This window comes from Brachypodium distachyon, chromosome 1, assembly GCF_000005505.3.
Source record: "Brachypodium distachyon strain Bd21 chromosome 1, Brachypodium_distachyon_v3.0, whole genome shotgun sequence".
Lineage (NCBI taxonomy): Eukaryota > Viridiplantae > Streptophyta > Magnoliopsida > Poales > Poaceae > Brachypodium > Brachypodium distachyon.
The window spans coordinates 20,511,862-20,539,187 of NC_016131.3; the positions used below are offsets into that span (position 1 = coordinate 20,511,862).

The 27,326-nt window shown below is 44.7% G+C and overlaps 3 protein-coding genes across 3 annotated transcripts; 2 read left to right on the top strand and 1 right to left on the bottom strand.

Moving 5' to 3' along the window:
- Nucleotides 1-267: 267 nt before the first annotated feature.
- LOC100826733 lies at nucleotides 268-1,075 on the top strand. The gene has a single exon (XM_003562902.4). The coding sequence runs from the start codon at nucleotides 474-476 to the stop codon at nucleotides 819-821; it is 348 nt and encodes a 115-aa protein (XP_003562950.1). The 5' UTR covers nucleotides 268-473; the 3' UTR covers nucleotides 822-1,075.
- A 1,468-nt stretch (nucleotides 1,076-2,543) lies between these two features.
- Nucleotides 2,544-9,236, top strand: LOC100827041 (probable proteasome inhibitor). The gene is made up of 9 exons (XM_003562903.4): nucleotides 2,544-2,883; nucleotides 4,311-4,497; nucleotides 6,251-6,418; nucleotides 6,713-6,766; nucleotides 7,910-7,987; nucleotides 8,080-8,111; nucleotides 8,206-8,266; nucleotides 8,359-8,436; nucleotides 8,929-9,236. Exons 1-9 carry the CDS (start codon nucleotides 2,721-2,723, stop codon nucleotides 8,996-8,998), a joined length of 891 nt encoding a protein of 296 aa, XP_003562951.1. The 5' UTR covers nucleotides 2,544-2,720; the 3' UTR covers nucleotides 8,999-9,236.
- Nucleotides 9,237-11,830: 2,594 nt separating this feature from the next.
- LOC100827555 lies at nucleotides 11,831-14,857 on the bottom strand. The gene is made up of 2 exons (XM_003562905.4): nucleotides 14,160-14,857; nucleotides 11,831-12,552 (listed from the first exon to the last, which is right to left on the bottom strand). Exons 1-2 carry the CDS (start codon nucleotides 14,674-14,676, stop codon nucleotides 12,494-12,496), a joined length of 576 nt encoding a protein of 191 aa, XP_003562953.1. The 5' UTR covers nucleotides 14,677-14,857; the 3' UTR covers nucleotides 11,831-12,493.
- Between the last annotated feature and the right edge of the window lie 12,469 nt (nucleotides 14,858-27,326).

Genomic DNA, 27,326 nt, shown 5'->3' on the forward strand with positions numbered 1-27,326 from the left:
TCCGCTGACTTTGCTCAAGCTTCCACAACATTCAGCGAGCTAGATCGATCGATCGATACCCCGTGCGCACCAGCGCAGGTGTCAGTTTCTCCGGCCGGCCTCACGCCCACATCCACCTATGCACTGACCCAAAATGATTCCTCGAAGGTCGAAAGCCAGCCACCAGCCACGAGGCTGGCAAAAACAATTGCTTGCCCTTGCCTTGCCCCCAACAAATCAAGATCCATAAAGAGCGGGAGGCTTTGACACGCAGCGATCCCACGCAGTGAGGCCGTCTCCTATATAAGAGCCAGCCCCTCCTGGCCTTCTAGCTCCACAGCAACAACACCAAGTCGAATAGTCCATCCACCAGCAAAAGGCTCCTTCGATCGCGGCTACCTAATTAAGCTAGCTGTAGCCTCCAGCCTTTCTTCTTCCATCTTTCTGCGCACCATCCATTCATTCTAGTGTCTCTGATCTTGATCTCTCCAAGGATGCGTCGCCTGCTCTTCTTCTGCCTGGTGTCTAGCCACATCGCCGTGACCACCGTCATGGCGCGGCAGTTCCCAACCGTCTTCCTCTTCGACGGCGTAGCAGCAGACGCTCCTTCTGCTGCCTCCGACCCTTCATGGCTGCGTGGGCATGCTCTCCTGGAGTCCGGGTTCGCAGGGTCGCCGCTGAGCTCGTCTCACCACGGAGTGACGCACGGCCCCTTCGACAGGCACTTCGCCGGGGGCAAGATCATACTGGGGGGCCTCGTGGCCGCCATCGTCGTCGCCGTCTTCTGCTACATCCGGATCACCAGGGCCAAGAAGATCGTCATAGAGGAGCCCAAATCTTGACTGCTCCTTTTTTTGCCCTTTTCTCCCCTGGTTTATATAGCACAAACACACACAAAAAATGTAGCCCGCATAGATTTGTTTGTGACATGCAAAGAACTACAGTTAATTGGTGGTGATGGGATAGGTTGATTCCTCATCTTTCTTGCGCAGGTCAAGAAATATGTGATGTGTACATACACTATGCTGCGGTGATGCTGAAATCATTTTTTTTATATATTAACGTCTGGAATTAATCATAGTGTTCGTTGCGCTGAGTGCATGAATGATGCAGGTTTCAGTCCATATACTGGATGGTTTTTGAGGCCCTAGAGTTGCACTTGCACGGTGACGAGTTATCTTAGAGCCTAAAAAGATATCATGCATGTTGCTTGTGATCTGGAAGTTAATGCAGGCATGTGATCTGTTATCAGCTGATCCAGCTGCAAGATGTTAGCAATAATCTACCAGAAAGCCCTAAACCTTAGAAGCAACGGATTGCAGTATACCAACTCCTTTTAGTATCGAGGCAAATAATCAGATTTTGTTCGGCTAGTGTATTATCTAAGTTTGCTCCATTGTATGTATGGTGATAGCACCACCTAATTATCAGTAGGGGAAAGGCTCAAAAAAAGTTGCAGGATCTGTTTGGATCGGAGTTCAACTTCAGCATGTGCAATAATTAATTTCCAGACAACTGACCTACCTAGCTCTGCTTTCTGGTAAGTAACGAGATGGATCCAATCAAATGGTAGCACTGTTGCCTTTTCTTTTTTCGAACTGCTGCTCTGTATAATAAGCACCACTAATTCAACATTAGCCTTTCTGTTAAGGTCACTGAAGTGTTTTTATTAGGAATGGGTACATTACACCTACACCTAGTATTACACAGGAGGCTCCCTGCAAAAAAAAAAGGAGGCTGCGCGTGACTTGGCAGTCTACATTGGGCCCATTTTACCGGTCTAGAAGACACAAGTACGTTTCTTTTTCCTGTGATTTTCGTGGGCTGACCCAACCAAGCCCCCATTTCTTCCCTCCCCGGCGGGCATCAACGGGAACCACGAAATTTCAGTCAGTTTTCTCCGATCCAATCCAATACCTGCGAGAATTGCTCTAAACGAATGCGGCCTAACGAAAAACACGCTCATCTGCAGCGAGGCAAGCAGAACGAAAATATGACATCTATATCACTACGTGTCTGCTAAGTCACTTGCAAATCATCATTTCAATTTTCAAAACAAAATAGTACTACATCCGTTTCATAATTCTTGTCGAAATATTACACGTATCTAAATGCTTTTTAAGAATATATACATCCATTTTTGGCAAATTTGAAACAAGAATTATGAAACGAGTGAGTACTGTTTTCTAAAGTTCAAAAATAAAGAAATATCCAACGTTTATTTCAAGTTCAAACATATGAGCTGTTTTGTTTTTGGACAAAAAGGGTGTTGAGAACAAATTGTGGATATCTTTGTAATTTCATACAGTAAGATTTTCAAAATCAATTTTTCTTCAAGTTTCTCTAATTATAGTTTTTTATTGCATTTTCTTTTGAATCTTCACAAATCACAATCTTAAGAAAAACCTTTACGACAAACCTCAGGGTGCTCAACGAACTTCAGCCTCAAGTTCATCAACCTCTCAAGTAAGTCAAGTTTATCTGGAAATTTTCATTCAAAAAAAAGTTTGTCGAAAAAACAACTTCTCTAGTCAATCCGAGCAAAAGCGGTGAGCACAGCCAGCAGGCCCCAGCAGCCCCAGTCGTACGTGGCATCCCCAGAAATCCCCACCCGAGCACCGCCTTGCCTCGCCGCTTCCAGAATCGGGTGCACTCGCCGCGCCGCTTCCAGAACCGACGCCACCGCCATCTCGCCTCTCGACTTGCCCTGGCCGCGCCCGACCACCGCCCGTAGCGGCACGATGGTGACTGACGCGGCCGCGATGGCCGTCGTGAAGGCCGCGCGCCCCGCCTTCCGCGGCGCCCACGACGGCGTCGCGTTCGCCGCCAACGCAGCGTTCCTCGCCGCCGGATACTCCCTCTGCGCCGTCGGGCCCGCCGCGCTCACCGATCCTCCGCCCACAGGTGCGCCCCGCCTTCCGCTCTTGGCCCTAGGGTTCCGTTTTGTGATGCGTTTACTGTATGTAGACTGTCCGATAGGATCTGCCCCCATGTTTAGGGCTTCTGTTCCGTCTGGCGTGATGATTTCGCGGTTTTAGTGGTTTTATATTTGGTGGTGTTGCCCTGAACCAGTAGCACTTTTTTTTTCTGCCTCTGGCGTGTAAACTTGGGAAATTAGTGCCCGAGTTAAACGGTTAACGGCTTAAATTGTCTAAAATTCTAGTCGATTGTTTTCAGTTCCTAGATCGTATGGTTTGATCTGTTCGTGGTAATAGAAAATTTTCGATGAATCGAGCATCCCTTATTGCAAATGTGTCTCCAATATTTCTATGTTCATATGTTCTTGTCAGAAATACTGCAAGGCAGTTTAGTTCACGCAACTCAGTGAAATTTCTGTTCCCAGTCAGTAACTTGCCTGTGTGAATGAACCCCGCTATATGTTACTAAACCTCAGGCTGAAGACTTCAGACTTCAGTGCTAAGGGCGTGTGTTTGGTTCATAGCCTAAGGTTGGAACACCTAAACTTAGTCATGCCACTGTATTTTGACATGTTTTTGGTTAACTTCCTTGGTCTTATGGTCCACACATGTCATAGGCTCATTTTATTGCCAAATCTTGCCTCACTTGTGGTGGCTATTTTGTCCTCGTCACTTTTTGTGTCAGCCACAATCTACCTAAGGTTAGTTGTGGCAAAATTAGTCATCACCAAACATGCCCAATGACAGGCTTCAGACTTTCATGACTGGATTATTCAAGTTGTTTTGTGCTACAGCAGTACCACCTGGTCGTTACAGTGTTCTTTCTGATGAGTAACAGTAAGCTGTAAATGCGTATGATGTTACATGGGATAAAAAAAATCATACTGATGTTTTGTAGAAACTGCAAAGAAAGAACTAAAATTATATTACTAGCAAACATATCTTCATGGGAAAGAGATAGAGATCTTAAATTTAACCTCATGCTAAATAATTGCTACTACCTCCATTCCATGATTCTTGTCTCAAAATTGCCCAAAAATGGATGTATCTAATCCTAAAAAGCGTCTAGATACATGTAATATTTCGACAAGAATTATGGAACGGAGGAAGTACCAAACAGCACAGGGCAGATTATTCTGGCCATATACCAGAAGAAACCTGTCGAATAAAGGGGAATTATGGGCGGAATGAAACACATCTATTTATTTTTCTTTGCGTGATGGAATATACTGTGCTGGTCATTCAGGGCAGAATGTACCAAGCGTAAATTTCTATGCCAAGATGTTTCTTCTGGTTCAATATGTCGCATAATTGGATCGACTCTAGTTTGCAATCTTAGTTTTCGGTTGCATTTTGTTGCGAGGTACTTTTTCTTTGTTAATATACTAATGTTTCTAGGGTGTTCAATTTTAGGCGTTGAGGAGGTGGGGATTGATGGGTGGAACAGTATGGAGAACTGCTATGCCTTTTTGTACTCCAAGGAGGAGAAGGGCGAGAAGAAGCGCATTTTAATGAAATGTTTAGTGATTGGTGAGTTCCTGGCCATAGATGTGCTGGATCTTGAGGCACAACACAAGGAACCTTGCGATGTCCAGATCAAGTATGTTTCAGTCTTGCAAGTTCTTGTTTTTTCATGGAGTATGCTTTGGTTCATGACTTCATGGGATTTACTTATTGATATAACATCGTATCTAATGAATAATACCGCTTTAGACTAGATCAGAGTAATCTATACTCTGTTAGTTGTGTCATCCTGTAAGAATGGTTTATAATCTAGAACTTGCATAGACTATGTAGTAATCTTTACCCCTACAGAAAATCAGTAGTGATGTTCTATTTGCCATCCTAAATAACTAGTGGGACCAATGTAATTTTTCTTTGTCCCGGTACATTTTCAGTTTAGGTGATGGTCTATTAGCCTTCTCACTATCCCTACCAGTCTTACCACCTGGACTAATTAACATGTTTGCAAAAATAACAACACAAATTGCCAGCCATTCTTTTCGGACTCAAAACCACTTTGTTTGTATAAGAGAGCAACTTTTTGGCTCCACGGAGCAGCGGCTCCACCCCTGAATGCCAGTGGATCCAAAATCAGCTGCCTTAGGATATATGTGCAACGTTGTGGGTTTTGCAGGCTATTAAGCTATGGTCTGAACAGATTAGTATTGCACGTGGTACAGGTATTTTGAAATCTCGGTAGGAACAGTGTTTCCCCTAACTAGCCTCTGCAGCAGAGCCTAGCTCTGTAGGTTTGTGTCACACACTAGTGGCAGACACACGTACAAACTAAAGGCCCACCACCTGCTCTTTCTTGTCTTCCGCGTGAACACTCTTGTCACTCTTCCTCGTGGAGGCCAATACAAGCTAGTGTCAGTGACACGAGGCTGCCAGAGCCATGACAGAGACAAGTACGTGAGTGCTCAAAGACTGGATCTGTAGTGCCTCCACCTCGGCCTCGTACAGCTCGCCGCCCATCTTCTTCCTCACAGCCGGTGAGCCCGAGAGCTGTAGCATCGACACCGACGAACACGGGGTAGGAAAGCCACCGTGGAGCATCTCACACCCCCATTTACAGTTCTACTCCGCCACGTGGTTCATCTCTGTCCTGCTTGTCTGCTTGCCGCCAGCGGGGTGGTCTAGGTTTGGCCATGGCATTTCTCTTGGACTCCCACATCTGGCTGATGCATGGAGGTTTAGCTCTGATGTGGCGGAAGTCGGCGTTGGCCAGCTTGCATCCACAAAGCTGCATCTCCATCGCGGCGTTGCTGGCCTCACATATAGATTACCTCCCGTCTTCGGTGAGGTAGCATCTGAATCTTCTGTTCCGTAACAGAATATGGCAAGTGGTAAGCAATCCTGTCCGTGCTGTGGTGGACGGCATGCTGTCAATGGTGGACATACTGCCATTGGTGCCAGCGAGCACCAAGCAGAATTGCATAAGTCACGGCGAGGGATCCCTGTGAGCAAAGGAGAATATGCCCCTCCCTCCCTGTACCACAGCCAATCTACACACTGTTTCTATGATTATTATTTTGTCTGTGGAGACTTTAACCTATGTGATGCTATTCCAATTAATGGTCCTGCTGCGGCAACGGATTTTGTGCAAGAGCTTGGATATGAATACTAGGTTTGATGCAATAAGTACCACTGGCTCAGTTTCTGCTTTCTCTGTTAACAAGGAGACGTTACCTGATCTTACTGTATTCTAGTTGTATATTTTTACTGTAATTTAATTGTTCTATATTTCTATTTACTCTTCAATATATGTCTTTTTTGTTGAGACGTTCCTTCCACATTGGATTACCCAGTTTATGGCTTTTGAGTTTTTGATCTTTGTTCTTTATATATAGTGTGAAGGATTTCTTCTCTGAAGAACAGCCCAAGAATTATAAGGATATGTACAAGAATTTTACGGGTTTCATTGATACCCTTAATTCAAGTTTGTTGGTTAAATTGGATGGTAAGGATGCTGATGCTGCCCAGAAGCCTGGTGTTGAGAGCAGTTCGTCGATGAGCAGGTATTGCTCTATGGGGTCTCAGTGGTACCCTCCCATATCCCAGCTTTGACTTCAGAGTCAGACAAACTTCAGTTTATTGCTCCCTGTAATTACTTTTTGGTTCAACTTGGTACAGATGAAATCATGTCATTAATTGTTGGAAGTAAAGTTTTACTATTCTGTTGGTTGGTCCCGAAGATTTTACTAAACTTTTGAAGTCTGGTAGCTTAAGAATATACCTATGAAGTATGTGTTCTATGTCGTAGCTGGCCTCATCTGCTAGTATTTCTCTAACATGCGGTACTTCTCTTCCAGCTCTGAAAATGCGACCTGGGAAAACCCTAACTCAAGGATTACTGAACCTGCAGGGTAATGAGCTCAGACATTTGTATTTTTCCCTGTCTTTTTTTGTGGACATTTTCTATCATCTTCCCCCTTCTCCAGTGGGCAGTCAAGGGAACAGCAGAAGTGCTTCTCTGCTTACATTTTGTATTTACTTATTTCTTTCCCAGTGCTTTCCATATAATTATATCTAAAGGTTTATTGAGTTTCTAGAAACAGACAAACACTAGGATATCTTGATAGAAAAGAAAGGGGCAACTTGCTTAGGTGTAGCCACTACTGATAATCTGTATGCTGGCCTTTTTGTTGCCTAATCAGCCACAGTTGTAAGATGAATGTCCTGAACTCGTAGTCCACATCTTCGGGATCCCATGGGGATAAAGCTTGTTGGGTCCCTTCTATGAACTGTCTTGGTTTAGTTTTGGTGAGCACGCACGTCATTACATTTTTGTCGCTATGGAGGTAATGCATGTCTTCTTTTTATAAACAGTTAATATATTTGTGGTCCTCTTATTTAGTGCAACTTGAATTTTAATTACTACAATCAATTAATATGGTTACATGCAGCTTACGAAGTATTTCATAACACCTCGAGTTCTATAGAATGTTAAATATATGGAGTAAATAAGTGATGTATGTCACAAGTCAACACAACAGGAACCTTGCAGTGATTTTTGATGAACATTTGGATACATCATCTACCATTAGAATAGCAGATATTATCATTTGTGACATTTATGAAGTCTAATTCTCATTTTATTATATCACTACTGAAACATGTGGATACATGTTTGAACTGATCTACCCTTAGAGTAACTGATCTACTCATTGAACGAATAAATATGTATTCATATTTTATATGACTACTAAAATGTAAGTGCATATTTATTCGAGTTCATGTAACTAGGGTGGTTACATAATAGGTCATGGCTATGGTCATACAACTTTAGTTACAACAAGAAAATATAACTGTTCTTGCGAAATTTTGCACTCAACCTACCACTTTTGTAGCAAGATCAGATTGAATGAATGATGGCAAATGTGCTTGTAAAGTGCATATATGACATACACATGCACCATAGTCATTCTCACGGTTGATTAGTTAGTAGCATGGTCATGGGATGTCGATTTCCTCTATTGCGTCTAATATTTCCATTTTATTCGGTACAGACTCGTTTATCCTCCGATAGCTCCATTTGGTAATGATGACCTCTTCCCTGCTCCTGGTGCAGGCTTCTATCCTCATAGGTTTGTCTCTTAACCATAAAGATCATGTAAAAAAACATGGACAAATCAGTGCGTCTTCGCACATAATTAACCGTGTCTATTTTTGTTTGCAGTGGTGCTGGGAGGGGCGGCAGTATGCACGTTGGTAATAGTTGCCCTATTGAATATTTTCCAGATTCTTTTTATATTTGTACCTCTGCATATTCCAACTCACAACCTGATTAATATATATACTACAGGTCCAAACGATCCACGCTTCTTCCCTTCCAATCCCTTCCCTGCTCCCTTTGGTGGCCCTGGGTATGTTTGGGTTTTGTTTCACTCTATTCGTCACTGGAGTTCTCGTTTTGTAATGTCTTCAGTTATAAATGGAATCCGATTTTTTGTAACAGGAGTGTTCCACCTGGTGGTCGTTACGATCCAATTGGCCCGCCTGATGTTCCGGGATTTGAACCATCTCGCTTTGTGAGGTAAGTCAATTGTTATTAGCATTTTTGTTACTCAAACTATGCTTACCAATTGGTGAGTTCAAGATGGCTTGCTATTGTACTTGATACCAAGGTCATCAATACCGGCATAGTAGGTAGTATTGTTTTCTCTTCAGCAGTAATGTATCGTAGTCAACTAGTCTTACGATTGTATCGTAGTATACCAGGATACTGTGAGATTTTTATTTTGAACATGACTAATTTATGTCAAATGAGATACGTAACACACTTTTATGTTAAAATATGATAATATGCTAAGTCATAATTTTTACTACATACAACTATTCCAATAGCGTCTCCAATAGTTTGTATGTTAAGGCATCCACATCATCGACCAACAGTACTACATACAACTACTCCAATAGTTAGTCAAATTTTCAATGCTTATCCATCTTACGTTTCAAAGGGCAGTCACTCCCTAAAGTTGTGATCAACAGCTAACGCTGACCTAATGAGTTTGTTCTTTTCGTGCAGGCGTTCAAGGCATCCTGGTGGGAGCACTCACCCAGACCTTGAGTTCTTCCAGCAAGGTCCAGACTTCTGAGAATCGTCTTCAGAAGCCCCGCTGCCCACCTCCCTCTCTGAATAACCCTGCTTTCTTTCTCATGCTGATCTTGAGCACGGCACTTTCACGAGACCAAACGGCTATATCGCAGATAGTATCATCAGACTTTTCTTTGTAAACATGGATGCAAACTTGTGTACTTACCAGTAGTTCCAAACCATGTCTTGTCACACTCCACTGTTCTGTACAATTGTATATATAGCACTCTTCCGACCAATCCGACCTCTCTCGACTCGACTCTCATCTCACCTAAACTAATGCGCCAATGGGTGAGAGGTTGACAGGCATTTCTGATGTAAACGCATTGCAAAGTATGCCCTTGTCGCCTATCGACGGTGCATCTTCAGCCGGCAGCCGCGGGAATATCCCTTCCCCCATATCGCCCGAGTGCCATCCAGATAGTCACGACGCGCTTGCGAAAGCGATGCACGGCAGCACGGTGGTTAGTGCCCGGACGGGCCAAAAGCGTACACAGGCTTTCTTTTTTGTTCCGACCCGGCGGGTGGTGGTTGTGCGAGATATTCTGGCCTCTCGGGACGTCGTCGAGGCTGGTTTCGTCTGCGCGGTGTGATGCCATGCCATCCTGGTTACCTTTCCGGGTTTTTTCCAGCGGTTTGTAAAATGCTTTTGCCTGCCCCGGGCACGGCCCCCCCGTTCGAATCATTCTCCTTTTGGCATTCTCCTATGTTTGCGAGGGGGTCTTCAAGGACTCTGCTCGCCGCAGGCTTGCTGGTTTGGTGCGGGGGTCCCTAGTGGCATCATGAGCGCTGCGCCGCCGCCGGTGGACAGAATTATTTAGTGCTTCTGTAGTTCTGTATGCGTGCAATTAGAGAAACAGAGCTGGAGCTTGGAAGTTGGGTTAGCATCCGGATGCCGCGCGGCTCTACAAATCACACGTCAAGATGGCACCCGCCGGATACGGGCATGACCTATTTGGGTAGATGGGTACCAAATAAAAAATACATGACTATATTTTACATAAACAACAATCAGCGATACTTGTTATGCATTAGAGGAAGTATTTGCCAAAAATAGCAACATATATCTCACATGACAACAGCATATAACACGACAGCACATAGTCAGCAGCATGAAAACACATTAAACAACTACAACACATAAAACAACAACGTTTGAAGCATATAAGACAACATCACGTAATGATAAAAAAAAATAGCACGGTCATACATTTGAAGTCCACAAACTCAGGCCAAAGTAATGGAGGTAATTCGGACTTACATGAGGCCACGTATTAAACATTACAAGAATATTCCAGCACTGAAATGTATACGGGTACACGGGTATGAGTTCTACATCCCCATACCCGTATGGCCGTACCCGTCATACCCATGGGTAAAATTTTGGTTCATATTTGTATCCTAATGGTGTTTTCCACCCACTGGATACACGGGTAATGGGCACCCATTGCCATCGCCGCACAAGTTGAGTTGAGTCAACCACTCACCACATCAAACCCCTCCCAGACCCATTAAAGCATGCCGGTAGGATTTACCGGATTTGACCGGACCAAAAAATGTGGAGATTTCAGAGTAGATGTAACGGTATCCTTTTACTCATATGAAGGACTCATTTACTCCTATAAAAGACTCCCTCGGTGCGACTTTTTGTCATGCCTTCAGATTGCATCACTTATTAATTTGGCATGAATAGATGAGAACAAACATGAACTATATGATTTAAGATAATAATACAACATCCCTTTTAAATTTGTAGTCTAATTTTCTAATCCGTAGCATTGTACGGGTATTGTGCTAGTGAGACTGAGAAAGAGAGAGTTCTGCATGTCTTGATGTTTCAACTCGCGGTTTGCATGGTCCATTTTGTCTGGGCTGAGAATGGCAGGGTCTAGAAATAGTGAGCGGTCAATTCCAAACTTATAAGTACGGAGTAGAAAAGATGCCACGCACTGTGAATTTTACCTGCCCTGCACTGCTCGCCAAACAATCCAGCGAATTTCAACGTTCCCGGCAGCAGGAGCCGAAATTTCCGTGACACACACAGACCCGGTCTGGGTGTAGATTTCCCGACGTCAGCCCAAAGTGCAAGCACGATCCAACGTAGATCTCTTCGTTGATTTCCCTATCTTTCTTTTAAGTTCTTTTCCATCAGCAGCGCTTGGCGCGCTTCACCTGGCTGACGACGCTCCAAACGCCAAAGTTCCCCGTGCCTGAGGTAATTAACGCACCGAAACTCCGAAAGAGAGATTCGACAACACCGCGGGACGAAAACAGTTTGTCAAACAACGATTCACGCGCGGATGATCGCCTTTCGATCTGTACTAGTTTAATTTCTCCCGTATCCACACAGTGGGCAATGGGGATAACTTTAATTACTACTGCTTTCTCCTCCGTTCCATAAAGATTGTCACGAATTTGAACTAAAGCTAATTCAAATCCGTGTCAATCTTTATTGAATGGAACGAGTAATATTTTCTCCTCTCGCCATCAGGCTGCGTAAAAGCGAAGGGAGAGATCAGTGGAGACATGGGAGAGGAGACAGACAGGGATCAGAAAACAAGAACCCCACATCTCTTTCCATCCATACCATTATTATTATGGCGTCAATTCCATACGCATCGTAGCTGGTTTCTCGTTGGCCGGATGTAGGCCTGTGCCGGCCGCCATTGAATTATTCCTTTTGTTTTTTGGGTGGCAAAGCAAAGGGGCACTAGATTGGTAGACAGATAGAAAGATACTCCTCCCATGAAGACTTGCAAACCACAACATGAACTGAGGAGTCATGGAAGGAACTATATTTATATATTCTACGCTAAATACTAGCCATAGAGACTATGACCTGAACACAGTTGAATAATAGCATTGGCATGTGTTGTATGATTGTGTTGTGTACCCGACTAATCAGTAATCACCTAGGCACTAGGCAGGAGGATGAGGAGAAGAAGCACAGGGTGCACTCAACCACCAGAAAACACAACATCACATGCAGGGAGGGGAAGGGAGCAAGCCTATGTGCTGTGCCCAGCTCACTCACCTGCTGAGCTGGCGCTGGCATACACACACATGCATGGCACCACCAGCTCAGCTCAGCCAAAGAAACTTCCCTGCAAGGAGTATCTCTCTCATGCACAACAACAGCCCTCCAATTGGCTCTCCCGGCCAGCCTTTTCCCTTGTTCTTTTCTTGCTTCCAACACATCACTGACAAACTTAATATCACACAGCCGAATGCATGGACTAGAGAAAGGAGGTGGAAAAAAAGAGAACAGAGAAGAGAAACCAAACAAAAAAGAAGTGCAAAGTACCCACATCTCCCCTAAGTAGATACTAGTATCAAACCTATGCACTCAGCAGCAGTTGCTGCAGCACTATTCTCGTTCATCAGCACAACACAGGATCTGATTTTACACTAGGGGAAAACTGGCTCGGCATTGTCTGCTTGGGTCTCTGTCTCTCCCTCGGTCACACTCACTCTCTCATTGCATTCTCTCTCCTCCTCACCTCTGGTCCTGGTGACCTCCTCTTTGTGCCTCTCTCATCCTCAGGCCAGGAACACCTGCACAAGGAACAGCTTTTTAGACGCTTCCTTTTTAATGTTCCAGCTGCAGGCATATTGGCTTCATGCTTCACGAGTAATTAAAGCAGTATATAAGACACTGTGCAGAGGTAGTAGCTCAAGAAATGGCAACAAAAAGGACTAAAAGGGAGTTCTTCACTTTTCTTCTTTTGGGGTTTCTCCATGACACCCCTACTACTATTTAAAGGTTCACATCAATCATGTGAAGTTTAGCCATTGGGGGGAAACAAAGTTTCCAAGCTATGGAGATGTGTGTTCTTGCAAGGTGTGTTTGTTGCACAAGCCTTTCTCCATCATCCAATGGAGGCAGCAGGTAAGAAAAGAGGGCACCACACGAGCCACAGGCCAGAGAGGGACAGGCCGCAGGCGATGATATGAGACACACATTCTAACATGGAAAGATAACCATCTCGCAAAGGAGAGGAGTATCCAAAAGCAACGACCCTGCCCAGTAGCAAACGAGAAAAGGATTAAGGAGATGGGAAAGAAAATCTGGCGTGTGGTTGATTCCTGAAGAGGATAGATACACGGACTGGAGCCCGTGCATCAGGCAAAAATCTTTGCTTGAAAAGCAAACAAGACCAAGAGTGCAAGCATCTAATGCTTGGTGCTCTCATCTTCTTGCCACTTGCAATACCACACTGGAATTTGTCTGATCCTAATACCACCACAAAATTTAGGTTGGGACTTGGGACTAACCTAATGATTTCAGCAGTTGGCCCAATTGATCGAGCCAAGAACAGAAACACGAGCTCTTGTGCCTGAATCTACCAACACCGAATCATGGCTAACTTATTGAGGCCTAATCCACCCTATAAACACCCTATAAAAAGAATACACGCAAACAATTGGGCCACTTGAATTTGATTCAATTTTGTAGTGTAGTTGGGATGGGGGGCTTAATGGAACTCTGATTTTGGTAATAAATGTCCCCGAAGGACTCAGTGTTCCGGCGCCGAAATCATGGCCTTGATTTCAAACACCAGAACAAGTTTACTGCGGATTTATTGCCCCCAAATTCAGCTGTAACTGAAGCAATTAATCACCCACCCGGCCACCCCGTCCAGGAATTACTACTCCACGAGCTTCCAACTCAAAGACACCATTAAAATTCAACTTTCCAGCTCCGCCGCACCAAATCAACTAGAGAACGGCCTACTTGCCAACTTGTAACCGGCGTCCAACGATTCAGCCCAGACGCTTGCACAACCGAAACCGAAGAAAAGAACTGAACGATTCTGTCTCAAAGAATCGAGTTTCTTCTTCTAATGAACTAGGGGAATCCAATATTTACAGTCACCAAGATCACCGATTCGAAATCGAATCAGAGAACTGGGGCTCGAATCAGCGAACTGGGAGGCGCTACGGAGCTCAGATGAGAGATTGGGCATGACGAATTCGACCAAAAACCTTCGGCCGAATGAAATCTCGACGCAGAATTGCACTGATTGGACATCGAAATAGACGCAAAGGCAGAAGCCAGAAGGCGAACTACCTACCTACTAATACTACCAACTAAGACAGTGAAGGGGACATGGCGCAAATCTGAAACCTTCAGAGCATCTCAGTGAAACGAAACATCTCACCTGGCCTATCCCTCCAGCGGGCGGCTTCGACGGCGCCCAGCTCGGTGGAGACCGACGGCTTGCACTCCGGCGGCTCCTCGAAGAGCGACTTGGAGAGCTTCTTTTTCGCGTAGCCGATGTCGAACGTGATGACGCCGCTGTCCGGTTCGGCGATGAGGATGCCCTTCACGGGGAGCCACACGAAGAGCTCCTCCTGCGCCAGCCCCTCGCATCCCCGGAGCGCGCCGTAGCTGAGGTTCCCCCGCACCACGGTGTCGAAGAAGGCCAGGTCGCCGCTGTCGTACTTGGCGTAGCAAGACGACGACAGCCGCGCCTCGAGCAGCCCGTTCGCCTGCAGGGTGTAGGACACCACGCCGCGCGGGAGCAGCCCGCCGGGGAGGCCCTGCGACCGCAGGAGCTCGTGTATCGTTTTGTCGGCGGCGGGCGCCGCGCGCGCCGCGAGCGCGAGGGCTGGCAGGAAAAGGCACAGGAAGGTCAGGAGGGCAAGCCGGGAGGGGGAAGGCGGTGGCTGGGCCATGGGAGCGGCGGCAGCAAGGGGGCTGGAACGGCGGGATGCGGGTGGGGGCAACCTGGCGAGGCGAGGCGAGGCGAATGGGAGGAGGAGGACGAGAGGAGGTTTTAAGGGAGGAATGGAGGCTTTGAATTGAAACCTGTGGGAGGAATGGAAAAACAGAACCGAGTCTGGACTCGGGTAAAAAAAGAAGTGTTCTCGAGCGGAAAAATGACTTTATTTGAATTGAAACCGAGTCTGTTAGGGTTTGTTTTCTAGTAGGGGTTTAAAAGACAGTTCCGCCCTTGGCTGTCCTGGCAAATTTTGGGACACAAATTCTTTGCGAGCGATCTTTCTTCGCCATATTACACTACTGGAAAAATCATTAGCGGAAGGTAACCATTTAGTACTAACATATAATTTTACATCGTGGTTCTACGGTGGAATCCAACGGTTTGATAAGCCCCAACCAAACGATTTCAAGGTCATCTCAAGCCCCAACCAAACGATTTCAAGTTCGTATCATGTTCCAGTCATTGGCGGCGACAAGCAGCGTTGACGATTGAACTAAAGAAGAAATAAAAAAACTATGTAGATTTAAAATTATACGCAAAGACATGGTGTTTCAATCGACTATGTTTTCAAATCTTAGTTGAACCCGACAGATATGAAAACCTTGATCGCCCTCTCTCTCTCTAGCTTTCAACATAGCGACTCCAATTTCCCACTTTCCAAATTTCATCCGATAAAAATCAACAATACCCATAGCTATCAATTAGGTGAAGGTGAAGTGCAACTAAACACCATCGGAAGGAATAGGAATATCTAAAGCAAAGTCAACAAAAAACAAGTGAAAAGCCCAAATCAGACCTAGGGGTATCCGAACTCCTACCTTCCACTTCCATCTGAGAGAGGAGGCGGCGATGGTGATCTACTGCAAAATCAACAAAAAGAAGTGAAAAGCCCAAATCAGATCTAGGGTAGCCGAACTCCTACCTTCCACTTCCATCTGAAAGAGGAGGCGACGGCGGTGATCTACTGCAAAATCAACAAAAAAAAGTGAAAAGCCCAAATCAGATCTAGGGATAGCCAAACTCCTACCTTCCACTTCCATCTGAAAGAGGAGGCGACGATGGTGATGTACTGCAAAATCAACAAAAAAAAAAGTGAAAAGCCCAAATCAGATATAGGGGTAGCCGAACACCTACCTTCCACTTCCATCTGAAAGAGGAGGCGACGGTGGTGATCTACCGCAAAATCAACAAAAAAAAGTGAAAAGCCCAAATTAGATCTAAGGGTAGCCAAACTCCTACCTTCCACTTCCATTTGAAAGAGGAGGCGACGGTGGTGATCTACTGAAAAATCAACAAAAAAAGTGAAAAGCCCAAATCAGATCTAGGGGTAGCCGAACTCCTACCTTCCACTTCCATCTGAAAGAGGAGGCGATGGTGGTGATCTACCGCAAAATCAACAAAAAAAAGTGAAAAGCACAAATTAGATCTAAGGGTAGCCGAACTCCTACCTTCCACTTCCATCTGAAAGAGGAGGCGACGGTGGTGATCTATTGCAAAATCAACAAAAAAAAGTGAAAAGCCCAAATCAGATATAGGGGTAGCCGAACACCTACCTTCCACTTCCATCTGAAAGAGGAGGCTATGGTGGTGATCTACCGCAAAATCAACAAAAAAAAGTGAAAAGCCCAAATCAGATCTAGGGTAGCCGAACTCCTACCTTCCACTTTAATCTAAGAAAGTGCAACTAAACACCATTAAAAAAGCATATCTACTCCAAAATCAACAAAAAAGAAGAAGCAAAAAACCCAAATCAGATCTAGGGTAGCCGAACTCCTACCTTCCACTTCCATGCGAGAGAGGAGGCGACGGTCGTGAGGTCCAGGACAGCGAAGAGCTCTAGCGAAGGTGCGTATATCGCGATGCTACATCACCGCACCGTGGAAAAGGGAGAGAAACCCCTACATCTAAAAAGATAGGGAAGAGGAAATCGGAGAAGAGACAGGAAAATGGGGAAACTTCGGGGGAGGTGGGGATTATAAAGGAGAGTTGGAATGCGGGGTACGCGTGGCTCATGGGGTCCATGCTTGCCGCAAGATTTGCTCACGCGCAGAGTCCACAGTCCACACACTTGCCGTTGTTGGGAACAATTGAGTACTAGTGTTTTGTTAATGACATGGTATTGTACCTATAACCATTTCAAGTCACATATAATGGATTTTCAAAGAAGTTATTTGAAATTCTAAGTTTGAAATTAAAATATTAATAATTCATGCACTGAATAAACTAGGTGTTAGAAACAAGTTCGAGGCTCGTGGCTCGGCTCGAACTCGCCAAGGCTTGGGTTTCAGCGTCATACTATTGGACAATCGATCATGCGAGCTCATGTATAATCGTGTTGAATCATAGAATGTACATTGGGTGTTGTGATACGGTACTGGAAGTACAAACCATATGAACCATTGGAAATCGTATATTCTATGAGTTTTTGCACCGATATCATTTTTGAAGTTCAAAAACATGTATCAAACGTCAACTAAAGAATCCTAACCAAATTTTCTAGGACATGTTCTTGATTCGTTTCAAAGAGCATCATGCAATTTTTGAAGAAAAAAGAAAATTCATTAGTCAAACTACATCTTCTAACTCAACAATAACACTTATAAAAATCTCAACTCTTAATCTGATGGAATATCCTTAGACCATTCCAAAGAGGTTTTGACCATTCAAAATATATTTTAGACGAGTAGCCTCTTAGGTGTATACTATCTTATATCAATTGTCATTTGAAATGATAGAAAACAAAATTCATATTTTTATAGATTCAATCTTCTCAAAAGGAAAACAAAAAAAATCATGATATGAACTTAAATTTCCCCTAATGTTTAAAATCAAAAAGAATATTTTTTTTAAAATAATCATTGAAACTGATTTTAAAATGTTTTAGCAACTACAAAAATACAAATTTTCTATGAATTATGTTATCATTCTTTCTCAAATCTTTCAAATCATAAAACCATTGATCCTTATAAAACATTTAAAAATCAGTTTCAATGATTATTTAGGGGCGGTGTATGTGGGGTATGTATCATTTTGAAATGGTAATGACCGTCCAGGAGGTAAGGGGTATGTATCTAGTCCATAATGTCGAGGTTAGATTTTTGGCTTAGAGCCCGTAGATGTAATGTAGATTTAGGCAATAATTTAGCGGCTGAGCAAACTGTTTATTTTTAGGATGGTAAAAGGATTCACGACTTCATATATACCGTAAGTAGCAGATCGAGTATGTGTTAGCACTTAGCAGTAAGTACTCCAACCTAATATCCTTATTGATTAGTAGTAAGCTATAAGGGTGATGAGATATTTCTCGTCTCAGAGAGTGTTATTTGTGCACAATGAAATAAACTAGTGACAGAAACTTGAGGCAGCACAATAAGCTTCCTTGGCTTCCGAAGCTTATAGATTAGCAAAATCTCCTGTCATGAGGGCTTTGATCATCTAATCTAATAATGGGATTGCAGCATAGTATTAACTTGCAAGACTAGCAATAGATTATGCATCATAGGTCGACTCAGAGCTCGGTACATTTCATTTCGTATGGTAAGGTTACTATCGCATCACCTAAAGTGTAAGTACGTGTCACTTTCGTATCCATGAAATTGTTCACCAAGTCACAAACTAATCTTCATCATTCAACTAGTAATAAGCACTTAAGTAACAATTAATCAACCCTCCACATTGATGGGCCCAAAATGAACTTATGGCTATATTTTTGTTTTCTGTACTCCATTACTTCCGATCGAGATGAGTTAATTAGATGTGTAGATACAATTTTGATAGAGCAATTGGCGAAACCATAGGCATGAGTTTTGTGGCAGGTACAAGTATTTTGAGGGGAGGGGCACTTTGGTCTAATGACAATTCCCAGCTGGCCGCCATCTAACAAATGGTGTATTATTGAGGGTGGGTTGCATTTTGCATGGTTAAACTGATAGAGGAGCCCCCTGTTTTTGGCCTTTTTCCCGCGGCACACCGCCCGCAACAACCCGAGTATGTCAGCAAGCTCGACGCCAACGGCGCCCAAAGGACCCTTTGGCTGGCTTGGCTTGCGCCGCTGAACCGATCACCCTTTGAATTACCTGCGTCATCGCCAGCGGGTGCTGTCAACAAGCACGGCGCGTCGCAACGAAACGGAACAGGAAAAAACTCTCTGTGCCCTGCGGTGCAGAGGCGCGTACGTTACGTCGATCGGGTCCAGCTTCCACCCCGGCCGTGTCGCCGAGCGGCTCTAAAAAACAAACCGCTAAACACAGCCGCAGGTTTTGCTTTCTTTTCCGCTGGGTAATCGCGTCCGTTTCCGGCGAGATAAACTTGTCCCGTGCTATGCTAGCCCGGCCGGGTAATAAAGGCAACTTTCCCGAGCGAATGCTGGGTGTTTTCATGTGAAGCCAAAGGCAAGCAAGCCATGTATCACGATGGATGGAGCCTTCGGTTTCCGGTGCATGCATGGCGTTTTCTGGGGAAGTTTCCCGTGAAGCCTGCTCCGTTTTGCACTAAAACCGCGACAAGTATTCTGAAACGGACGGAGTATTTGGTAAATGGTGCCAAGAAAGGAGGAGGTGTTGATTAGCAACAGTTGAACGAGCAACTTATGATGGGCATGCAGTACGTACCGGGGCTATTATGATCGTGCATATATGGATCGAGTGTACAAATGGTTTGTAGGGTGAGTGAGCACGCACGCAGGCAGGCCCCTGCAAGCAAGCCCTCGATGGAAAGGGAGCGATCTAAAGGCCGGCCGGCAGCGTGCCGTCGACAAAAGGAATAGGCCTTGCAATCATTAATCGCCTCTCCTGCTGCATTAGTATACTACCGGTACCGGAACAGCGCATCTTGTTATGGCTTTTTTATATGTACGGAGTATATTATATACTGTTTTGAATTTGAAGGCCGTCTGCTTCTGCTCTGGACCCCGTCCTGTGAATGTGCATTTTGGTCGAATCCCGTTTAGTTTAAGCGTCAATATTATCGCCCCTGTTTGTAGCTAGCTAGGAACTCTAGCTGGAAGCTTAGGATAGTGGTATCGATCGACATGTTTGTTGCCTGAAAGGTTAATGCCTGTTTCGTCCGAAATGGCATCAGGACGTGTACTCTCTCTCTCTCACTTTAATTACAACCCGGTTCAGCCGCGATTAGCAGTAATTTCGTTGAAAGAGTACAATTTGCAGGGAAACATTTCTTTGTGCCCACCTACTGTGGGCCAGGCTGGAATAGGCTAGATTTGTTTTTCTTATTTTATTTTCCTTTTTCAATAAAAGACTTGTACTCCCACATGTGTTTATTCCTAGATCGACCTGGGCTATCGCGCTATGTTGCCCAAAGTCGCACTTAGTTTGAGCACCACTAAGAATTACAGCAAATTGAATTTTGGGTGATGTCAGTCCCCGGTAAGGCCTAATTCGGTTACCCACCCTGGCGGGATCGACGTGGAAAACTAAAATTCCAGTTCAATTTCTATCAAATCCCTCTCAATTCCCACTGGTATTGTTGCAACCGATCAACCCCTAAGGCGGTAACTGCTTTGGGCTCCCCAGCTCATGGAGCCCTTTATTAAAAAGTAAAAATCAAATGGTGTCTCTAAATGCTTAATTTTTTTCCCAAATAATAATAATGTGTAGATGTGTCTGGTGGCCAGACCATTAAAGTTTCATTGAAAAATGATTTTATTTGTGAGCTGCAGACAAAATCAGTCTGCAGGTCAAGTTTTTAAAACATATTTCCATGAAATCTAGCAGCTGTTTTATAGTGTATTCTAGCATCCACAAGCTATAATATTTTTTAAACTTATTTAACCTTTTCTTTTTTTAATAAACGGCTTCATCGAGGTTGGCAGACAAAAAAGAAGAAACGAAAACTCCCTCCGTTTCTTAAGGCATGATGATTTTGGAATCTACTCTTAGAACAATCTCCGTTGCCTCTCTTTACTTTTGGAAGTTCCTGGGTTACTACTACTACTCTAGTCCATGCTAGTATTATGTGGCACTACATGGTACTGGAAATAGCAAAGAGAGGTTCGGAAGAACTATTAGCTCCGTTGCATAATTTTTGTTTCAAATTTGTCCAAAAATGAATATATCTATTCATAAAAAGCGTCTAGATACATGTAGTATTTGACAAGAATTATGAAACGGAGTGAGTATTTTTTTCGGTGTAAAGATATCTAGAATGACAAGTCCGTATTTAGAAGCAAAATTTGGTTGAAATGATGTCCTGTACATGTCCAGAGGGGAGTATTAAGGGCGGAGGGAGTACCATTTATATTTTTCGTCCTCTTTGAAGCCTACATTTTTGTGCGTCTTATTTTTGTTACTCTTGGCATGGAAAAGAATTTGAACTTCAATTTTGTATGCATGTCTAAAGCGAAATTGTTCCCCATTTGTGCCATCCAAACCGTAGGGTGGATGCATTGGACGTTCAAAACTACTCGGCAGATATATTTTCTACGGTTTCCACTGAAATCTGGCCATTTCAGCCATTTTTCATGCCACGCAAGCAGTTATCCCCCCTCGCGCTCTGGCCGCTACAGTTCCTAGCTATTGAGATCCAAAGTTCACGTAGCCTTCTGCACTAGAAACGGGGAAAAAGATCACAAAAATATCTCGACAAGGTCAGATACTCAGATGGCAGGTTCTCGGCATCTCGATGCATTCCCCGACCTATCCCTTGTCTGATGCAAGAACCTTCCTCTGGCGGGCAGATAATTATTAGAACAAGCCCAACGTTGATCAAAACCCGGTGCTAAACAGGTGCTAGTAAAATACGGGATCGGGTCTAAACGTTGGAGCTTGCTATGCTAAGAAAATTTTCTTGGACTCGACTCAAGTCGAAGCCCCGAGTCTAGAGCAAAGTTGACTTTGTCGGTCCCACAGGACGAGCATTGTGGCTCCGTTCGGCCCTCGTTGTGGCCGTCGAAGACATGCGCCGAGGCCATCGACGCGGGAGGAGGGGGGGGGGGACTGCAGGAGGAGGAGGAGGCCGAGGCTCTCCCGCCATGGACGGGGTCCTTCTTCCTTCCGTCGTCGTGCGCGCAGCAGCCATCTGCTCCGGGGGAGATCAATGGCGGGATTCGGTGAACAGTGGTCGGGAATTTTTGTTGTGAAGTGCTTGGCTGCAGCGGCCAGGAGGAGTATTGGAGAAGACGACAGGTACAAGAGAGAAAGGAAGCGAAAAACAAGAGGAGGAATGGAGGATGTGGAGGAAGAAGACGAGGAATAGGTGGAAGCAGAGAAACTCTCGGTGAGGAAAGTGAAATTAAATGAAAAAATAAATAAAAGTGGGTCCCACAAGTAGTAGCTAAGAAAAAAGATACATTGCAGCACTTCTAAAAAATTTTAGACTGATGTCTAGCATTTCTCTCAGCCTATCCCCACATTGGCCTTGCTGTTAGGAGGCCCCTGACGAACGAAACCATCCAAATAACGACCTAATGAAAGAAGAAAGAATACTAACCAAATAGCTGACAGGCTCATGCACATTTGATTAACCATTTTCTTGCCCTCTGGATAGCAACGGGCGACGCCGACGCATACGCTCTGTTAATGCTGCTCGAAAAAAAGCCAGATATTGGAGCACAGAGTCGCAGAGTAGTACAGATGCAGGGACAAAATTAAACCAGCCCTGGCTTCGCTAGGATTAAGTTATGCATTTTGCAAATGGCGCTTTGCTGGCTTGCTTACGGCTGGCTCACAGCTCCAAGCAGGGGATGTTCCGTTGATTAATTGCACTAGCACCTGCCTGCTACGCGTACCAGACGTTCGTGCCTCCCACCGGTAATGACACGCAGGGCCCACGGGCAGGTGGTACTGGCTCGGGCCCGCATGCATGCCAGCGTGTGTTTACGGTGGTTCAGAAGGGAAATTGGGCTGTGCGCGGAGCAGTTTGGTGGCCTGCCCTCCATGACTCCATCTCATGTGGTGGATCAACTGATTCTAAAAAAAATATGTGGGGGATCAACTGTTTTGGTTTGATTTCTTTCTAGGTAATGCCTCTGGGCTCAAGTTTCCCTAATGTTAGGCTTTGATGAACATCAATCATTGGGCTACATGAATTTCCTTCGCTAGTTTAATCAAGGCCACTTTACCCCATTCCCATCGTACTACCGATGCACTGTTAGCCAACCTAACAAGAATCCAAGATCCGTCCATATATACCATGCCCAGTAAGCTAGCTAGGTCTTAGTTCTATAATAACTAATTAATCTTTTTGTGTGCTGGAAATAACTAATTAATTAATCTCCTGGAGTTGTTAGAAATAGGTAGCACGCACTGCATACTATATGGGCGGCTATGGCGTTTCCATATGCATCTTTCCTTCTGTTATTATTCTAAAAAAAAAATCCTGTTAAGCTATAGCAGATTTCCTACCGTGTCATATGGCTAAGTCAAGATATATTGTATTCCTCCGTTTGTAAAGCATGCAGTCAAATTCCGTGACTTCAACTTGTATATTGATAGAAGGCGGCGTATATATCCGGTGAAAACTCTGAAAACCATTGTAAAAAGTTTTATTTAAATTTTTTACATATATTATAGAAATGATGTTTTATATATGTACAAAATTTCAAATCCAAACTCAATTGCGTTAGTAGCAACGAAGAAAACAAACAGCAGCAGTGGTTCTTCACTGTTTGTCACTATTCATCTATACATTTCTTTTTTTTAATTCTTTCAAAATGCATTTGATTTTTAACTTGAAATTTTGCACATTTCTAGAGCATGACACCTCCAACATATGGTATTTTTAATAGGAGTGTTTGAAACTTCTTAAACATGGTTCCTATGCAGTTTGCACCGTAAATGTGGTTTTCACCTAATATTTTTCCTTAATTGGACCTATTTAATTTTGTCAGGTGAAGTGCTACTATTAGATTTGCTAGAGAAAACATTTCACAATTTTGTGGATTTTTGTCTGCGCATATTTATTTGAAAAAATATGTCAAGTTAGACATTGAGAATCATGTCCATATCTCATCTATTTACAATTGTAGCAGATTTGTAAATAGATGACGACGTCGTAGAGAAAATGTAGCCAAATGTCTCTAACTTTGATTATTAATATATTTTTGAAAATAGAGTGTTTGTTGCCCGAAAAAAGAGAGCATTTGTCACAAAACTTTAATGTAATGGCATTTGTTATACAATACGTGCAATATCTTTATTTCAATGATGAAAAAGAACATATTCAGCCTCTGAGTGCTTGATGAAAAGTATTTGCCAATGACAACAAATAGCTGGAATAATGAAGCTTCAATTGAAAACATCGTATTGGGATATAAATAATTCTATATGGGGGTCGGGCCTTCAATCCATGTAGACCAAGCCAAAAAGTCTTTGTCCCGTCATGGTGCCAATGTGGATCAATCAAGCCACCTAGACAAGTCAGCTAAGTTAGCATGTCAAGAAAAGGCCTAAATGAAGCAATATGATCAAATTGTGAAGGAAAATAACATAAAGAAAGATCATGATAAGAAGAAGTGGGAGGATCCTTCTAACAATTTCAATAAACTTACATTTTTACCGTCCCACACAAGGACATAGCCACAGTTTCGGAAAGAGGAGAAAACTCGGGTGTCTGCATTGATCGATGCACATTGCCATTTTATTGCAGCGTCAATGAAACAAAGTTATACAATAATACAATATTATCAATGTAAAATACTATTTTTATCTGGGAGTCTGATTTGTTTATCCATCAACAGTAATCTGGTTTCAGAATAATCATAAGGAATTTATTTGAAATGCGGTTTTGAAGTGCTTTGTTGAGATGCTCCTTAATTAAAAGTTTAATTGAACACTAACTTTTCCATCAAACTAAGGATCTCTTTTATTTGCAGAAAAATTCCCCAATCACTGCAAGAATCAACTGTAAGAAATTCATGCGAATAAAAAAGAACACAGTCATGCAGCTTTATCAAGTGCTCTGTCCGCGTGGTCATCACCTCGAGTTAAATGCAATTATGCGAAGGTTTTTTCTGTATGTTTTTGTTTGGTGCAATTTGATACAGTACAATCAGAGACATAGGGTGTACAATGCATATCCGGCAGTTCTCCTCGAAATTACCAACAAGTTTAAGTACTCCTAAAGTTTAAATCCTCCAGGCTCCAGAGCAAATCGTTGTCATGTTTGCTCCGGAGTAGTACTTTTGGTGACATATTTTTTCTTTTTTTTAAATCCTAAAGTTTGTGTCCTCCAGGCTCCAGAGCAAATCGTTGTCATGTTTGGTGCAAATGTACAATTAAATCATTGCATTTCTGGTCTTTTCCAAAGAAAGCCATCATGTTTTGCCCTGCCCTTTGGGCTGTTGTTTGAGTGACTCTAATTAAAATGCATAATGGCCTATTGCTTCTAGGCTGTAGGTGATGTTACCAGTTCAGATTATGAAGTCCGTTTATACAGACAAAAAAAGTTCAGATTATGAAGCAGTCCATGACCGAAACCTGGTTCGTAGTTTTGTACCGGCAATAGCTGGGACATACATCAGGTGCTACGTATGCTCCCAACTTCTGAAGATCATGCATATTTTGCCCTGTTTTTTCTTCTCATCAGGTAGAGGATTCTTCCTGGTTTAAATTATAATAGTTTGAGGCAAATTTGCTTCTGGTTTCATAAAGATAAAATGTATAAGATTCGATGTGTTATACTCCCTCCGATCTATAATAAGTGTCGCTGATTTAGTACTAAATCAGCGACACTTATTATGGATCGAAAGGAGTACTGAATCTCTATCGCAAACAATGTGACTTCAAGGGGGCTGATGAAACCACACGCAGCGCGACATATGACTAAACAGTCATCAACCCAAGAAAATCTATATAATCAAGAGCTCTCATCATCAACATAACAGAATCCGCACAGGGCACCGAAAAAGCCAGAGCCGTAGTGCTGAACTGTCTTTTCTTTTTCTTTTTTGCGCAAAAGAACTGCCTTTGCTTTTGAACGAGATCTTTCCCGTAATTGCACAGACTTACACTAAGTGTTTTCACATATCTGAAAAGCCAAGATCTTCGAAAAGCAGAAAAAGAAAGGAGGGAAACGAGATCACATGTCGAAGAAATATACAACACACACACACACTTGGCTAGATCCTCCTAGGACGTACTACTCTACTAGAGAGCTGGACCGGGCTCCGGGACCGGACCCCCCATCCTGCCAAATGCAGTGTTCTTCCTGTGAATCCGCGTCGGGATCCTCGGCTTCTCCAGGACACTTGTTCTTCTTCCGGTGGCGGCAACGACTGCTCGTCCGCGGCCTGCCTCCCGTTTCGACTCCCGTTTTAGGCAGCGGTGTTCGATGGGGGGATGGAGCATGTGAAACAGTTTCCGTCTTGGTCCTGGCGGGGCGGGGCGGCGGGCCATACCTTTGGAGAAGCCACAGCACACAGCAGCTACTGTTCGAGCTACGAGACACATCAAGGAAAGAGGTTTCACCGGCGCCGCGGCGCGTGATCGGTCGGTCGATCGGTCCATCGTTCACAGGCTCCCAGAGCTCCATCCCCATCGCACACACAGGACGTACTCCGTATGATATAGATCATCACTCGTCTCGTGTGGTAAGAAATGTTAAATGTGACATGGCGCCTGCCTATGCGTGCATCATGCATTTGGACGTGCAAGTAAAAACTGTGAAATTTGAGGGAACTCCAGTGGGGCGACCCAAATGGACCTGCATGGTCCGGTTGGTCCGAAACGGACAAAATACGTCGCCCAGTGGGATGACCCATTTGCGCAGCGGTCCGGATTTTGGTTCGCGTCGACCCATTCCCGCCCCAAATGTTTGCGTCTCCACGGACGCGAAACGAAGCAGCACGCTGTCCGGCTGGTCCGTTTGACCCCCTCGCCTCACCTGTCCCCACTTGCCAGCCACCCAACCACTCCTGTCGCGGTCATATTAAATGGGGACCAACCCTCGTCCACATTTCCCCACCCCACTTAGACGGAGCCCAAACCCTAGCCACCGGCCACCGACACCACCGACCACCGCAGTAGCCACTGACCGGCAATGGCGCCCAAGCCGTGGTGGAGGAAGACGACGAACAACCACGAGGCCTCGTCCTCCTCGGGACCGTGCCGAAGCGCCTCGCCGGCGTCGCGCTCCGTCGGCTAGAGCTCCAGCCCGCCCCGTCGCCCTCCGTCCCGCTGGCGTCGCGGGGCTTCACCATCGCGCCGCTCGCGCGTTCCGGCCGGCTAGATCGACGCAACGTCGGCGTCGACCTGGCCAGGGAGTTCTGGGAGCGGGGCAACCCAGCCCCATGGCCGGACGTGCACCTGCCACACGGGTGGCACCTGAGCCCGGAAAGGGTTCTAGTGCCTCCTGTGCCGCTCACCGCCTAGGCCCGCCTCGCCGAAATCATGCGGTGGCGGGCGCAGCTCACGCCGGAGGAGCGCCTGCTGGACATGTACCAGTCGGAGTCCTCCTAGCTACCGGGACGCCTGGTTCCGGGGCGAGCACCGGCTCCCGCGGGAGGGTGTCGAGCACAGCGTGGTGCCTATCGCCGGCGCCACCGTGAAGGAGAAGGATGAGGAGGAGGAAGACGGCGACGGCGAGCTCCAGGCCGCCATCGCTGCCTCAAAAGAGGAGATGGCATCGCTGCCGCAGACGACGGAGGAG

Bases quoted from the DNA above. Each gene is read 5' to 3' on its own strand.
- LOC100826733 (XM_003562902.4), top strand. From the start codon at position 474: ATGCGTCGCCTGCTCTTCTTCTGCCTGGTGTCTAGCCACATCGCCGTG.
- LOC100827041 (XM_003562903.4), top strand. From the start codon at position 2,721: ATGGTGACTGACGCGGCCGCGATGGCCGTCGTGAAGGCCGCGCGCCCC. The intron at 6,419-6,712 runs GTATTGCTCTAT...CTTCTCTTCCAG, and splicing joins AGCAGTTCGTCGATGAGCAG to CTCTGAAAATGCGACCTGGG. The intron at 6,767-7,909 runs GTAATGAGCTCA...TATTCGGTACAG, and splicing joins AGGATTACTGAACCTGCAGG to ACTCGTTTATCCTCCGATAG.
- LOC100827555 (XM_003562905.4), bottom strand. From the start codon at position 14,676: ATGGCCCAGCCACCGCCTTCCCCCTCCCGGCTTGCCCTCCTGACCTTC. The intron at 12,553-14,159 runs GTGAGATGTTTC...TTCCTTGTGCAG, and splicing joins CCGCTGGAGGGATAGGCCAG to GTGTTCCTGGCCTGAGGATG.